The sequence below is a fragment of the Leishmania donovani genome, chromosome 20 (genome assembly GCF_000227135.1).
Source record: "Leishmania donovani BPK282A1 complete genome, chromosome 20".
Taxonomy (NCBI): domain Eukaryota; phylum Euglenozoa; class Kinetoplastea; order Trypanosomatida; family Trypanosomatidae; genus Leishmania; species Leishmania donovani.
The window spans coordinates 114,761-126,440 of NC_018247.1; the positions used below are offsets into that span (position 1 = coordinate 114,761).

The 11,680-nt window shown below is 60.7% G+C and overlaps 6 protein-coding genes across 6 annotated transcripts; all 6 read left to right on the forward strand.

The window, feature by feature from the left end:
- Nucleotides 1-1,339: 1,339 nt before the first annotated feature.
- LDBPK_200340 (hypothetical protein, conserved) lies at nucleotides 1,340-1,594 on the forward strand (the record flags this gene model as incomplete). Its single annotated transcript, XM_003860326.1, has 1 exon — nucleotides 1,340-1,594. One exon carries the CDS (start codon nucleotides 1,340-1,342, stop codon nucleotides 1,592-1,594), a length of 255 nt encoding a protein of 84 aa, XP_003860374.1.
- A 1,412-nt stretch (nucleotides 1,595-3,006) lies between these two features.
- Nucleotides 3,007-4,461, forward strand: LDBPK_200350 (hypothetical protein, conserved; the record flags this gene model as incomplete). Its single annotated transcript, XM_003860327.1, has 1 exon — nucleotides 3,007-4,461. The coding sequence occupies one exon, from the start codon at nucleotides 3,007-3,009 to the stop codon at nucleotides 4,459-4,461; it is 1,455 nt and encodes a 484-aa protein (XP_003860375.1).
- Nucleotides 4,462-5,264: 803 nt separating this feature from the next.
- LDBPK_200360 (hypothetical protein, conserved) lies at nucleotides 5,265-6,218 on the forward strand (the record flags this gene model as incomplete). Its single annotated transcript, XM_003860328.1, has 1 exon — nucleotides 5,265-6,218. One exon carries the CDS (start codon nucleotides 5,265-5,267, stop codon nucleotides 6,216-6,218), a length of 954 nt encoding a protein of 317 aa, XP_003860376.1.
- Nucleotides 6,219-7,151: 933 nt separating this feature from the next.
- LDBPK_200370 (hypothetical protein, conserved) lies at nucleotides 7,152-8,321 on the forward strand (the record flags this gene model as incomplete). The annotated part of the gene is made up of 1 exon (XM_003860329.1): nucleotides 7,152-8,321. The coding sequence occupies one exon, from the start codon at nucleotides 7,152-7,154 to the stop codon at nucleotides 8,319-8,321; it is 1,170 nt and encodes a 389-aa protein (XP_003860377.1).
- Nucleotides 8,322-8,659: 338 nt separating this feature from the next.
- On the forward strand, nucleotides 8,660-9,043 carry LDBPK_200380 (hypothetical protein, conserved; the record flags this gene model as incomplete). The annotated part of the gene is made up of 1 exon (XM_003860330.1): nucleotides 8,660-9,043. The coding sequence occupies one exon, from the start codon at nucleotides 8,660-8,662 to the stop codon at nucleotides 9,041-9,043; it is 384 nt and encodes a 127-aa protein (XP_003860378.1).
- Nucleotides 9,044-9,493: 450 nt separating this feature from the next.
- Nucleotides 9,494-10,420, forward strand: LDBPK_200390 (hypothetical protein, conserved; the record flags this gene model as incomplete). The annotated part of the gene is made up of 1 exon (XM_003860331.1): nucleotides 9,494-10,420. One exon carries the CDS (start codon nucleotides 9,494-9,496, stop codon nucleotides 10,418-10,420), a length of 927 nt encoding a protein of 308 aa, XP_003860379.1.
- Nucleotides 10,421-11,680: the final 1,260 nt, after the last annotated feature.

The window sequence follows — 11,680 nt, forward strand, 5'->3', positions numbered from 1 at the left end:
CGCCATCGGGGTGGCCCAGGCTCCCCACCACCCCACCGGCAGGGCAGTGCGAGGGCCTGGTGAGGTAGGTGCGGGTCAGGCTGGCGCATTGCCCATCCCATGGATGGCGCACACGTCTACACTGTCGCGGCTCGCTCTGGCCCCTCCTTGCGCCGTGGGGTGCTTGACCCTGTCTGCGCCAGAGGTGGTCTGGCATCGGCAGGGACATAAGGGGCTGCTTGGCTTCCCGACACAGAGAGCGGGTGTGCTGGACCCTGAGGTACGAAGCACTGAGCGGTGCCCTCACTCAATCGTGAGGGTTGACTCCAGCTGCCTGAAAAGCGGAACAGAAATGAGCAATGCGGGCTGTACAACCTTCTCTGCTCACCCTGTTTCTCGATAGCCCGTCACGTTGAGCTGCTTTTGTGCTTACTTCCCCCTCCCTCCTGCGTGTTGTTTCTCTCGTCCGCTTCGCTTGCTCTCTCGTCTTCGCCGTCCTTTACCAAACACGCACGTGAGCGTGAGGGTGCATCATACGCGCGTGAGAGAGTGTTGCGGGGATGCAGTGGCGCATGCCATACACCCACACCCATACTGCAGTGTGGATTCGTTCTTCAGCGGGTGTGCACCGCCAGATCTCCAGACTTGTGTGCACGTGAGTGCCTACGCGATGAAGGGGAAGGAGAGGCCTTCCTGCCAAGTAGAAGGACTGCATCAAAGCCGGCCAAAATGCCTGAAAACAAGCAAAATCGAGTTGAACAGAAGGGTGGCAGAGATGCTCGCATCAAGGGCGGCGCCTCGCCGCCAGTGCTAGTGTGTTCCATCTGTGTAGGGCTTTCGCGCCGTCGAGCATGTCTTAGGCACCTTGTGCGCTCCGCGTTCCTCCCTGTGGAATGAAACGCTGAGGGGAGTGCGAGGAGCGAGGACGGATGCATCGGCGAAGTCTCACCGATGCCCAAAATGGAAGCACTTGTGGATGTCGTGCTCTCTCCTCCGTGCCCCCCTTCGTCTTTTTGCGTCTTTCTCAGCACAGCAGCCACGCTGCACCCCCACCCTCACCCACCCGACCATCCCGCGTAAACCGTCCGCTGTCTGCGCCACTCTTACGACGCTCCTTTTTCCTTTGCCCTAGTGCTCTCTACCCACGCCTGTTCATCTACACGAGTCGGCTGGTCTGTCTACGCGTGCCCGTATGTGATACGAGGTCGATCTGTCTTCGCTTGTGTGCCTCCCTCGGCAGCATCTTTTCTCCTCCATCCACCGGATCGCACCCTGTCTTCCTTACTCCTCGCGCATAATCGCAGCGCACACGCACACGCAACCCCCTTCCAACAGAAGCGGAAGAGGAAGACGAGGAACCATGCTGCGCAGCTCTCTCGTGATGCGCGGCGGCTTTTCGCAGGAGGCTTTTCACCGAATGACCAAGTACATCACTTCTCGCAACCCGAATGAGAAGTACCTGCGCACCGGTCACATTGTTCTGGAGACACTGAAACGCTACCACTCGTACATCCTGACGGTTGCTCTCATCAGCGCCTTTACTGTGTACGACCACCACCAGAACCCGGAGAAAATGCCGGGTGCTGTGCATGATGGCCGCTCCTTGGTGCTGTAGATCTCGTGCTCTTGACGGAGCGCTTGACCGCCAGGCACTACGCTGACTCTTTGTTGTTGTTGTGCTGCGGGGAGCCCGGCGCGCTGTTAAGCTGTACGTACGCCGCCCGCGTCAGAGCTTCGGCTTGCGCACGTATGTTGGGTTGGCTCTGTGTGTCTTCTCCACCCTCCACCCCCCAACACCACCTCGCTCTCTCTCTACGTCACTGCAGGCCTTGTTTCTGGGATAGCTGTGAGCTACTTGATGTGTGCTGTGAGTGTGTTTGTGTTCAGGCTGTCGTTGTTTGTTGTCTACATCTCTCTCTCTCTCTCACACACGTTGCGCTGAGCCCTTTCCTGACGCGACTGTCGTTTGCAACACACAAAACAGCAACAAGAGGAGGAGGAGGGGCAGTGTTCATGATGATAATGTGGACCCCTGCTGAAAATTCACTCTTCCAGCTGTGAGGCGAAAGCGGGTGGAGGAAGTGTGCAGCAGCAGCAGCAGCGGAGGCGGGCAACGCCGGTGCTGCTTGCCTTGTATTCTTTTCCCCTTCTCTCCCTCCCTCCTTCCCTCTTGCGTGTGCATGCACAGAGAAGCGAAATGAGGCCGATGGCGTGTGCGTTTCTCTTGCACTCGCTTCTCTAATCCTTCACCTCTTCTTCTGCCCTTTCCCTATAATCCAATTGCTGCATATCCGCACAGCCGTCGGCACACCCAGAGAAACAGAGAGGCTTTCGTGGCCGCGTGAACGCTTGCGTCCTAAAACGAGGTCGCTCTGCCGTATCATGCAGCGCCATTGCACGCCAGTACCAGGGCCGCGTGGTGCGCCGTCGCAGAACCCCCGGCGCCCGCCGCAGGCCTCTGCCAAGCCACCCGCAAGGCGCGCATCGCGTCGCGGCAGTGCCTCCACGACTTCTGCGCCCGGCGGGATCGAGCTCACGCGGGCCCAGCAAATCGAGGCCAAGGCTGCACGCGACGCGGTTGTGGGGGCCATGACGAAGAGCTCCCCGCAAACAGCGAAGAAGTTTGTGGAGTCGATCTCGCTTGATATAGATGTGGAGACAACACGGCAGCTGCTGTGCAGTAATAAAGGCTTCGTTGCCCTGCCGTCCTCGATTGGAGTCCTCTGCCGTCAGCTGCGGAAGCTGGACTTGTCGGGCAATGACCTCACAGACCTCAGTCCCCTGGCCACGCTGCAGCACCTCTCTAACCTGAACGTCGCGCACAACGGCCGGCTTGCTTCGCTGAAGGGCTTGTCCGGGACGTGCCTCTCCGTTCTGAACATCTCCTTCTGCGCGGTGGAGTCGCTGGAAGGGCTCGAGCACACCGCCCTCACCCTGCGCACCCTCATTGCCAACGACAATCGCCTGCAGTTGCACTCTCCGCTCCTTGCCGATGTCGTGGCGACGGCTGGCGAGGATGCAGTGAAAATGGAAGCTGCACGTGAGCACCTACCTGAGTCCTTGCGCAGGAGCAGTAGTCACAGCAGTGCAGACCTGCGTGCGGTGGCGCAACGCAACTACGACATTTTTTCCACCTTTCAGCAGTGCGAGACTGTCGTGCTGTCTCGCAACACGCACCTCTGCCAGCTCTTTCCGACCTGGGGCGTGGAGCAGGTGGCGACAGAGTGTGGTGAGGTTCCAGGTCGCGCGAGTGCAGCGGCGGATGACGAGGATAGCGACGACGCGGCCGACGGCGCCTCCACCACCATGCCCGCTGACGACGACGGCGGCGATTCCGCGAGTCGTGGAAAGAAGCGCCGAGCGTCCGCGGCTGAGCGACATAATCACCGAGGGATTGCTGCACACCCGACGGATCGGTCGGCCTCCAACACCGCTGCAGCCGCTCGCGAACCCTTCGGTGGCTCACCGGAGATGTCGGCGTACAATCAGCGGCGGCACGCGCTGGCCTTGGCGCACCCCCTCTCTGTGTTTGAGAGGCTGTCACGGCTGAGGAAGCTGTCGCTGAGCGGCTGTGAGTTGCACTCGTTGCCGGTGCGGTGGTTTCTGCCCATGGTGACGGAGCTGCGGCTAGCACAGAACCACCTCACCTCTCTTCAGCCGGATGGCGTCATTTTGCGCTCCCTGCACATCCTCGACATCAGCAACAACCTCTTCGCATCTGTGGCGTCCCTACGCCGGTGCCGCTACCTGGAGCAGCTGAATGTGCGCGGCAACCCGCTCATCGAGGAGGGTGCCCTGCAGGACAAGGCAGCCGGACTAACCACCGCTGAGCGAATCGCAGACGTGGCAGCGACGACCTCTTCCTCAGGCACCAGTGCGGTTCCCATCGCGGTGCAGCAGCGTCTCCTTCGCTTGTTCCCCAATATGAAGTTGCTGGACGGACAACCGATGATGACGGCGGGGCAGGTGCGCGCCGCGTACATGCAGAGGAACGCGCGATCGGCAGCAAAGAGGCAGGACAAGTTGACCGAGAAGGGCCGTAGAGACGGCCCAGACATTTTTGCTAGTCCGCATGAGGCACGCGATGATGTAGGCGATGCACACGCTGCCTCGGATGATAGCGAGAGAGACAGTAGTTCTGGCGATGCGCCACGCACGGCACCAATGGCACGCGCCGTGGCACGATCCCCTGCCCGCAAAGCACGCCGTGCCGACTCTGCCGTCATCGCCGCGGAGGCGGATGAGAAGGACGTCGTCGTCGAGGCTCCCTTGTCAGTCGTCAAGACTGCGCACGCGCCGATCGTGCGACGGGAGCGCGTGCTGCTGCGTCCTGGAGCCGCCGCTGCTTCAGGTAGTAACGCGGCCGCGGCGGGGCAGAAGCGAAAGGCTGGCCAGACTCCGACATCACCCGCCGCTGCCGTTTACGGGCAGGCGGCCGTCGCAAAGTTGCTCGAGCAGAGCCGCAGCAGGAGTGCGTGGTAGAGATGCGTGTGTGCCAGTGTGCGTGTGTATGTGTCCTTGAGTCCGCTGTCGTAGCGACTTGCCCCGCGTGTATAGCCAGTCGTGGTCATACACCTTCACCCATGCACGAGCGCGGTAGCCATGAGGTGTACTCCGCCCAGCCTCTCTGGCTCTCCCACTCTCCTCGTTGTGTTAAGCCACCTCCATGAGCGAGTGACTGCCCCGCATAAGCACCAGCAACGCCACACATGCACGTAGAACTTTGCATCTTCGCATACGCGCCGGTGTGCCGGAGCACGTGGTGCGCCGACGTGCGCGTGTATGCGCGCTGCGTTGTCTACGTTGCGACCCTCCTTCCCCTGCGTTCTACTCTCCTCTCGCTCTCTCGTTGGCGAGGACATGACGGTTTGCTGTACATGCCGCTCCCCATTTTCCCGCCACTTCTGTGCTCATTTTCGTGTTGCGTGCATTATCGCGACCCGGCTGCCCACCCCCTGCTGACGGTCAGGGGCTGCTGCGTGGGTGAGAGATCGACCGACCGACCGACACAGACACACGCTCATACACACGGCAGGAAAGAGCGACACACACACGCCTTGCGACTCACTTGCACGAAACCGCGTCGCCTACTCGAGAGCGGTTCTTTTCTCCCTCTTTCTCCCGCAAACGGGCGGCCAAGAACACACCATTTCTCGAGCGCAGACAGGGGCTGTCGCTGCGACTGCCGCGCGCTACAACGACAGCAAAGGTATCCGTCCCCTTTTCTCCCTCTTCTCCACCTACCCCTACTCCGGTTCCAGACCTCCATTTGCTGGCGGGCTTTCATGTTTGAAGAGGCGCTCCGGCAAGCGCCGCGGGAGGAGCTCGTGGAGCACATTCGACTCCAGCGAGAGCTGATTCACCGTCTTCACCGGCGCGTCCTCGAGCTGGAGAGCTCCCTGGAGAGCGTGTACACGTGCTCTAACGACGGCGGGGATGCCGCCGGTGCCGATGGGCAGTCAGCAGCACCGTCTGAGCGGCAGCGCGCCGTCCTTTCCAGCAACCTTCGCCATGGCCCGTCGCCTCCGATAGTCCAACAGAGCGTACACGGAGTTTCTGGCGGCGCGCCGCCGGCAAAGGCGAGGACGTACCCCCTCGCGACGTTTTGCGAGACGCCACTGGGCTTCAGCGAACGCTGGAGCACCGATAATGATGAGGCGGCGGCGGCTCCGGAGCCGCGCTGTCGACCCCCACGCCCGCACATCGAAGAGAAGGCGCCCGTCGCCTTTGCGCGCTTGTCTTCTTCACTGCAGCGGCAAACGGGTGAGCCTGCGGCGATGGCGACGTCCGCCAATGGCACTGATACTGCTCCTGAGCCGTTTTCTGCGGCTGCTATCTCCACTGGGCTCACTTCATCTTCGGTAGACCACCCCACGGTGTTGGAGGGGATCAAGGAGATCAATTACGTGCTTGCCGCCCACCGGGCCGGTCGTCCAGCCCTGCCGCTACCGGTGGTAGAGGAACTGGAGGATATTCGTACGAGGCTGCTGCAGGGTTTCAAGCAGACGCACAGTATGGGTGACAGAGACAACGGAACGGCACACGAGGCGGCGACGGCACGTCAGGCCTACGGTGCACTGCCAAGGGGCGAGGAAATAATGCTTAACGCGGGCCCATCGGATCTCTTGTTCGAGCGCCGTGCGGATAACTTCCGCGCCGCAACTCACGTGTGCCCACGCTGGGTCTCGCCAGACTCGTCGAGGGTCGTGTACGGCACATCACCACGTCGTCACCAGTAGCGTTGCACAGGGAGGGGAAGGAGAAGGGTCGACAAGACGCCGTTCGAGGCTGCTCATCAGCCCACGTGCGGCTCATGTGGCCGTCCTCCTCCCTCTCTCGCCCTGGCCACCGTTCCAAGAGGACAGAGACGCACGTCGGCTCCGGTATGCTGCCGCCGTTAGAGGCTCTTCGTGCGCATCCATGTGTTTACCCTTTCAGCAAAAACGTGCATGAAAGAAGTCGCTCGCGCTCGGGTGGGCGGAGTGCGGATACACAACAACGAACTGGGAACGAAAACAAGGCATGAACTGACGCCGCGCCTTTGCCCCCCATCTCGCCACTGCTAGGCAATGCCTGGATCGATGCCGTGAACGCCGCATTGGTGCGGGTGGACTCTGCGACGCGTGTCTCTGGTTGGGGCACCGCGAAGGATATTGCTCACTAGGCGCACACACAGATACAGACACATGCGCATGCACTCTCGGAGAGGGTGTTGCTCCGCATACCTGCCTTGCAAGAATTTTGAAGAGGCTATCACTCTCTACTTTCGTCTACTCTCTCCGCATGTCTCATGTACCCCCCCCCCACTTATTCCCTTCTTATTCACCAGTAAACACACCCACACGCACGCACCAGCTCTCCCGGGTACTCGGTGCCGTTTTTCGTTCCCCCCCCCCTCCCCCGCCGTGTCCGAGAGAGGGCGCACAACCGTCTTCAGCAGGTCACGTGTTGGGATTGACGGCCACACACGCACGTAGGCGTCTTTACTCGTGTGTGCGTGTGAATACTGCAGGACGTTGATTGCATTGAAAAATAGCGCGCGCCTGATTTGTGCACGGCGGCGGACGGGGGGCGAGCAGCGCAAAGTCGCGCCTCGACGAGTCCCTGCCGGCGCCCCCTCCACCCTCCTTCTCCTTATTCAGTCCCGCTTGTCGGTGCTCTAATCTCAGCGAATGCAGTTTGTGTTTGTTGTCAAGGGCCAGAGCTCGAGGGTGCCGCAGGCGCTGCCCCCCGACCGACTCTTTATCGCAGCATCTCGAGAGACGGCCCACCGCTCTCGCCATGTGCGGGCCTGGGGAGCAAAGAAATACAGCGCTGTCGTCCCCGCGGTAGGCGCGCCGCTGCAGATATCGGGCTCTCGACTGAGAGATCTCTGCTGGAGGGAGTCGCCTCTGTCCTCCACACTGTCGCTGGAAAAGGACGATCTCACGTTTAACTGCGTGATGGTGCAGACATCATACGCTGGTCGTGCCGCCGACGCAGATCATGAGCCGGTGCCGCTGCGCGTGATCGCCGCTGACGCTCTCGAGCACATCTTCTTCAACGTCAACGAGGATCTCTTGCAAGATGGTCACCTGGTTGTCTTCACGTATGCAGAGAATCTCCTGCACGTGGGTATCGACGCTGACATCTGGGCAGAGGCCCGAGTGGCGGCGCCCGGGGCCCGCACAGGCGTCGCTGTCGGTGCTGACGGTGGCACTGGGGACTGTGGCAATGCCGGCGGCCGTGCAGCTGAGGGAGCCGCCAAAGAGGGCCCTTCTCTCAACACTGACGGCGCCGCCGAATCGGAGTTCGCCAGACGGCGGCGCCGTGTCGACCTTATGTGGGGTGAGGAAGAACCCGGTCGGTCGTCCCGCCGCCTCGACTCGCCTCACTCACTGCTGAATAAGGAAGGGGTGTTGGCTGTCGTGCCGTCTGCTGTGAGCGGCGACGACATCAAGGAGCTGAATGAGCTCATCGACGAAGGCAAATTGGCGAACCTCGACGCGAGGCTGACGGACTTCTTCTGTTGTCAGTGCTATCATCTGCCGCTGCTGACGCTCACCATGTCGTGCTGTGGGGCGGTGCTATGTCAGTGCTGCGCACCGACGCCGCCGACGGTGGAAGGAGTGTCAGCGGCGGATCACGCGTGTCCCGTCTGCGGGGAAGAGCCACTGGATCCCCCGCTAAGCCACTTGGAGCGTGATGTGAAGGTGGCCAAACTGGTAAAGGAGCTGAAGGTGCTCTACTTGCCTCAGCTGCACGCACTTCGTGACTCACGACAGGCCTCGGCGGAACCGACGAAGCCTTCACCGCCGCCTTTTCTGCTGCCCAACACACCGGTTCTTGGATCGCCGCGTTGAGCACGAGTCGGCTGGAGTTGTCGCGGAAGGGGAGCTCGGCATATAGGCCAACTTATACACAGACGTATCATTGCTGCGGGTAGACATAAACAGGAGTCAGCCCTTTTTTCTACAGGTGCATCCCGTGCGGCAGAGTCTAATTTCGTATGACTCCTCCGCTGCTTGCCTCACACCACCTGTTTCCGCGTGGACGCTGTCTACGGTGCATCCTGCAGCCACATCCGGCGGAGGTCGATCATGCGCTCCAGCCAAAAACGCGTACGACGCGCAGGCACAGCCACGCACGCTGCATCCAACTCACATGGCCCGTTGACTAATTTCCAACCTGTGCGCACCTCATGCCTGCAACCCCTCTTTCTTTTCACACTAGCGACAGGGGGCATCTTCGCGTGCTGACGGGCTCAAGCACCCACGGCGCAAGTGGGGCTCAGATCGATGCAGCACTGCGAATGTCGGTGGTGATTCCCAGCATGGCGTGGCGTCAGAGCGAGTCGCGACAGTGCAGACGTGTGCGCCATCCATGGGATGGGCAATGCGCCAGCCTGACCCGCACCTACCTCACCAGGCCCTCACACTGCCCTGCCGGTGGGGTGGTGGGGAGCCTGGGCCACCCCGATGGCGGCACCGCGTGGCGACCGGCACAATGGGAGCGGCTGTGCGGCGACCTGCGAGGCGGGGATGGTGGGCGGAGTCTGAGTCCGAGGCGATGCTCCGATGAATGAGTAGGCGCATCGCTGTAACGTGTGTGTGTGTGTGTGCGCGTGTTCGGCTGCTTCGCACGACGCGGATGGGGGCCTGTGACAGGGCTGGTGTGTGTGTGTGTGTGGTGTGCGTGTGGTGGTGGGGAGGTGCAGCTTAGTTTGGCCTCATGCTCTATGGCCGGAGTACTGAACTTGAAGAACTCCTTCCCTTCTCTCCACTGCTGTGACACTGACGCGTACGCAAGTTGCCGTTTCCATCGCGCCCTGTCTATCTAACCCCCTTGTCTCTCTGTCCCATACGCTTTTTTTTACGGTGGATGCGGCTCACAGATGGCTCCTCGCTCCACCTTTGACGCTGTCTGAGCGTGCGGTAACGGTGTGCTAGCGACAACTCTCTCGTCAGCGCATGTGCTCACGCCTTCTGTTCACTGTATTTGACACAGCATCGCCCGCGCGCCGACGTCGCTCCGAATGCCGGCACAAGTGCAGTTCACAGACCTGGACTCAGACGCACACACGCTTCCTTCGACGTGGCGCAGCCTTGCAGATATCAAAAAACACGTATTTAGTCCGGGGTACGTTGTGGAGGGGGAGGCCGGCTGCTGCACCGGTGTGGCGGAGTCTGCCAGGCCACTCCTCGCTGCTGCCACTATTGTTCTTTACGACTTCTTCGCTGAGAGGGTATGCCGAAAGCGAAGTCGAGGCAAGGGGGCACCTGCTGCATGCGCAGGCTGCGATGACAGCGCGCCAGGCGGACACCGAAAAAAGAAAACAGTGCGACATAGCTGCTGTAGTGCGACCTTGCGCAGCGCGGTCTTGGCGGTGCTGCACACCGCCCACGAATCCATCGGGAGCCCCGAGGCCGTCAGCCACGGTGGCTGTGTGGTGATTGTGCACGTCAAAGCCACAAGAGAAGACGTGAGATGCGCATCACCAAAAACAGCAAGCCGCGTGCCCGTGTGGCTTGTGGACGGAGTGTGCGTAGCAGAAGACGTTCCTCGAGCTTATCGAGCGGTGTGGACGAGCCCAGCGATCTCATCGGAGCCACCGATGCACTCGACCACTGAGGATAACACTACAGTTGCTGCTGCCCTAGGCACTTCCGACTCTTCTTCTTGCCTCGTGACGGTGGAAGGTCAGCTGCGGGCGCAGGTGACACGCGTTGGCGACAGTTGGTGCACCGGAACTCCTTTGTGTGGTGTACGGCTCATGTGGGTGTCACCGGCGTCACGCGGACGTGGGGTGGCCTATTCGATGATTGAACGGGCCCGGCATGCTGTGTGCTACGGATTCGTGGTGCCACCGGAGCACGTCGCCTTCAGTGAGCCCACGGCGATGGGCAGTGCCTTTGCTCGCCGGTACCAAGCGCGACAAGACTTCCTAGTGTACCATTACTGAGCGTTCTCTGCTCTGCACGTCGTCGTCTCTCTCCGGAAGAGCGCACGCGCACAACTCCGTGACGTCCTTTAAACCGCAAAGAAGAGCACAAACGAACAAGCGCCCACCTCGGTTTGAACGAGCGCACTTGAGCGCGACATCCTCACGGCACCACTGCGCCGCCTGCAGCAATTACTCATGGTTTACTGCCGTTCGGCATTGCCCCTCATCATAAAACATGTTTCGCGTATACGTCTGAGCTATAGGGAGGCGGAGCGATTCCTGTCTCTCGTTGCCCCGCATGCTCCGTGAGACCCCTTCTTCCTATCGCTCTACTGCTGCTGACCGGAGTACCCAGTGCGCTCAGCCCTGCCATCACTCCCTCATCTGCGTCCTTCACGTAGGCCCTCCTTAATTTCTTCCTGTCAATGGCTTTCTCGCTCACTCGCTCCCTAATAGAGGCGGGCTGCCGATGTACTTCACGTGGACCGCCTTCCCCTTTGCCCCGCCTCCAATCAGGTGCACCACTACACACGTGCAAGATCATTCCTGACGCTTTCTCACAAACTCAGAGGCAGCACTTGTCGATGAAGTTTCCCATCATTCTCTCCTCTAACCACAAATACGCGACTGAATGTGAACTCACGTCGGTCTCCAACGAGAAACAGACAGCCTTCTGCGCAGCGTCGATCCTTCGACGTCTGCTCCGCTTTTCTGAAGTCGACAAGCGGCGCAAATATGTAACACATACTTGCATACGTAGGTAAGTGCAGGCACCCCTCGACGCATGTGTGCGCGTGTGATGATACACCAAAGCAGGGAATCTCTTGTCGAGCGCCGGCGCGCGTCGCCGGCGTGGTGACATGACACACTTTGAGTAACCGAATCCATTCATTGAATTGCCTGACCCGTGCGTGTGTGTGTGCGTGTCGGACGCATGCGTGTGCTCCCACCCCGCCCCCAAATGACGAATGTGGCATCTCTCCACGGACACCGCATTCGCACTGCGGTGCGTGACATCACTGTTGCCTTCGAACCTAATACCAGGGCCGATGCGGGCGTGGGTGTGGGTGTGCAGCTGAAGAGTGCCCGGACGTGTGCGACTGCGTGATGAGCTATAGGTCTACGACGAACAACTCGTCTGATCACCCTTGTTGATGACCCCACACACCTTTTGCTTCCTCACTGACTGGCAGTCGCGGCCGCTGTGTGCTTGCGCGCGTGGACGACGGAGCGCGGGGCAAGGCGGTGTGGAGCACGTGCGCACATGGAGATGCTGTG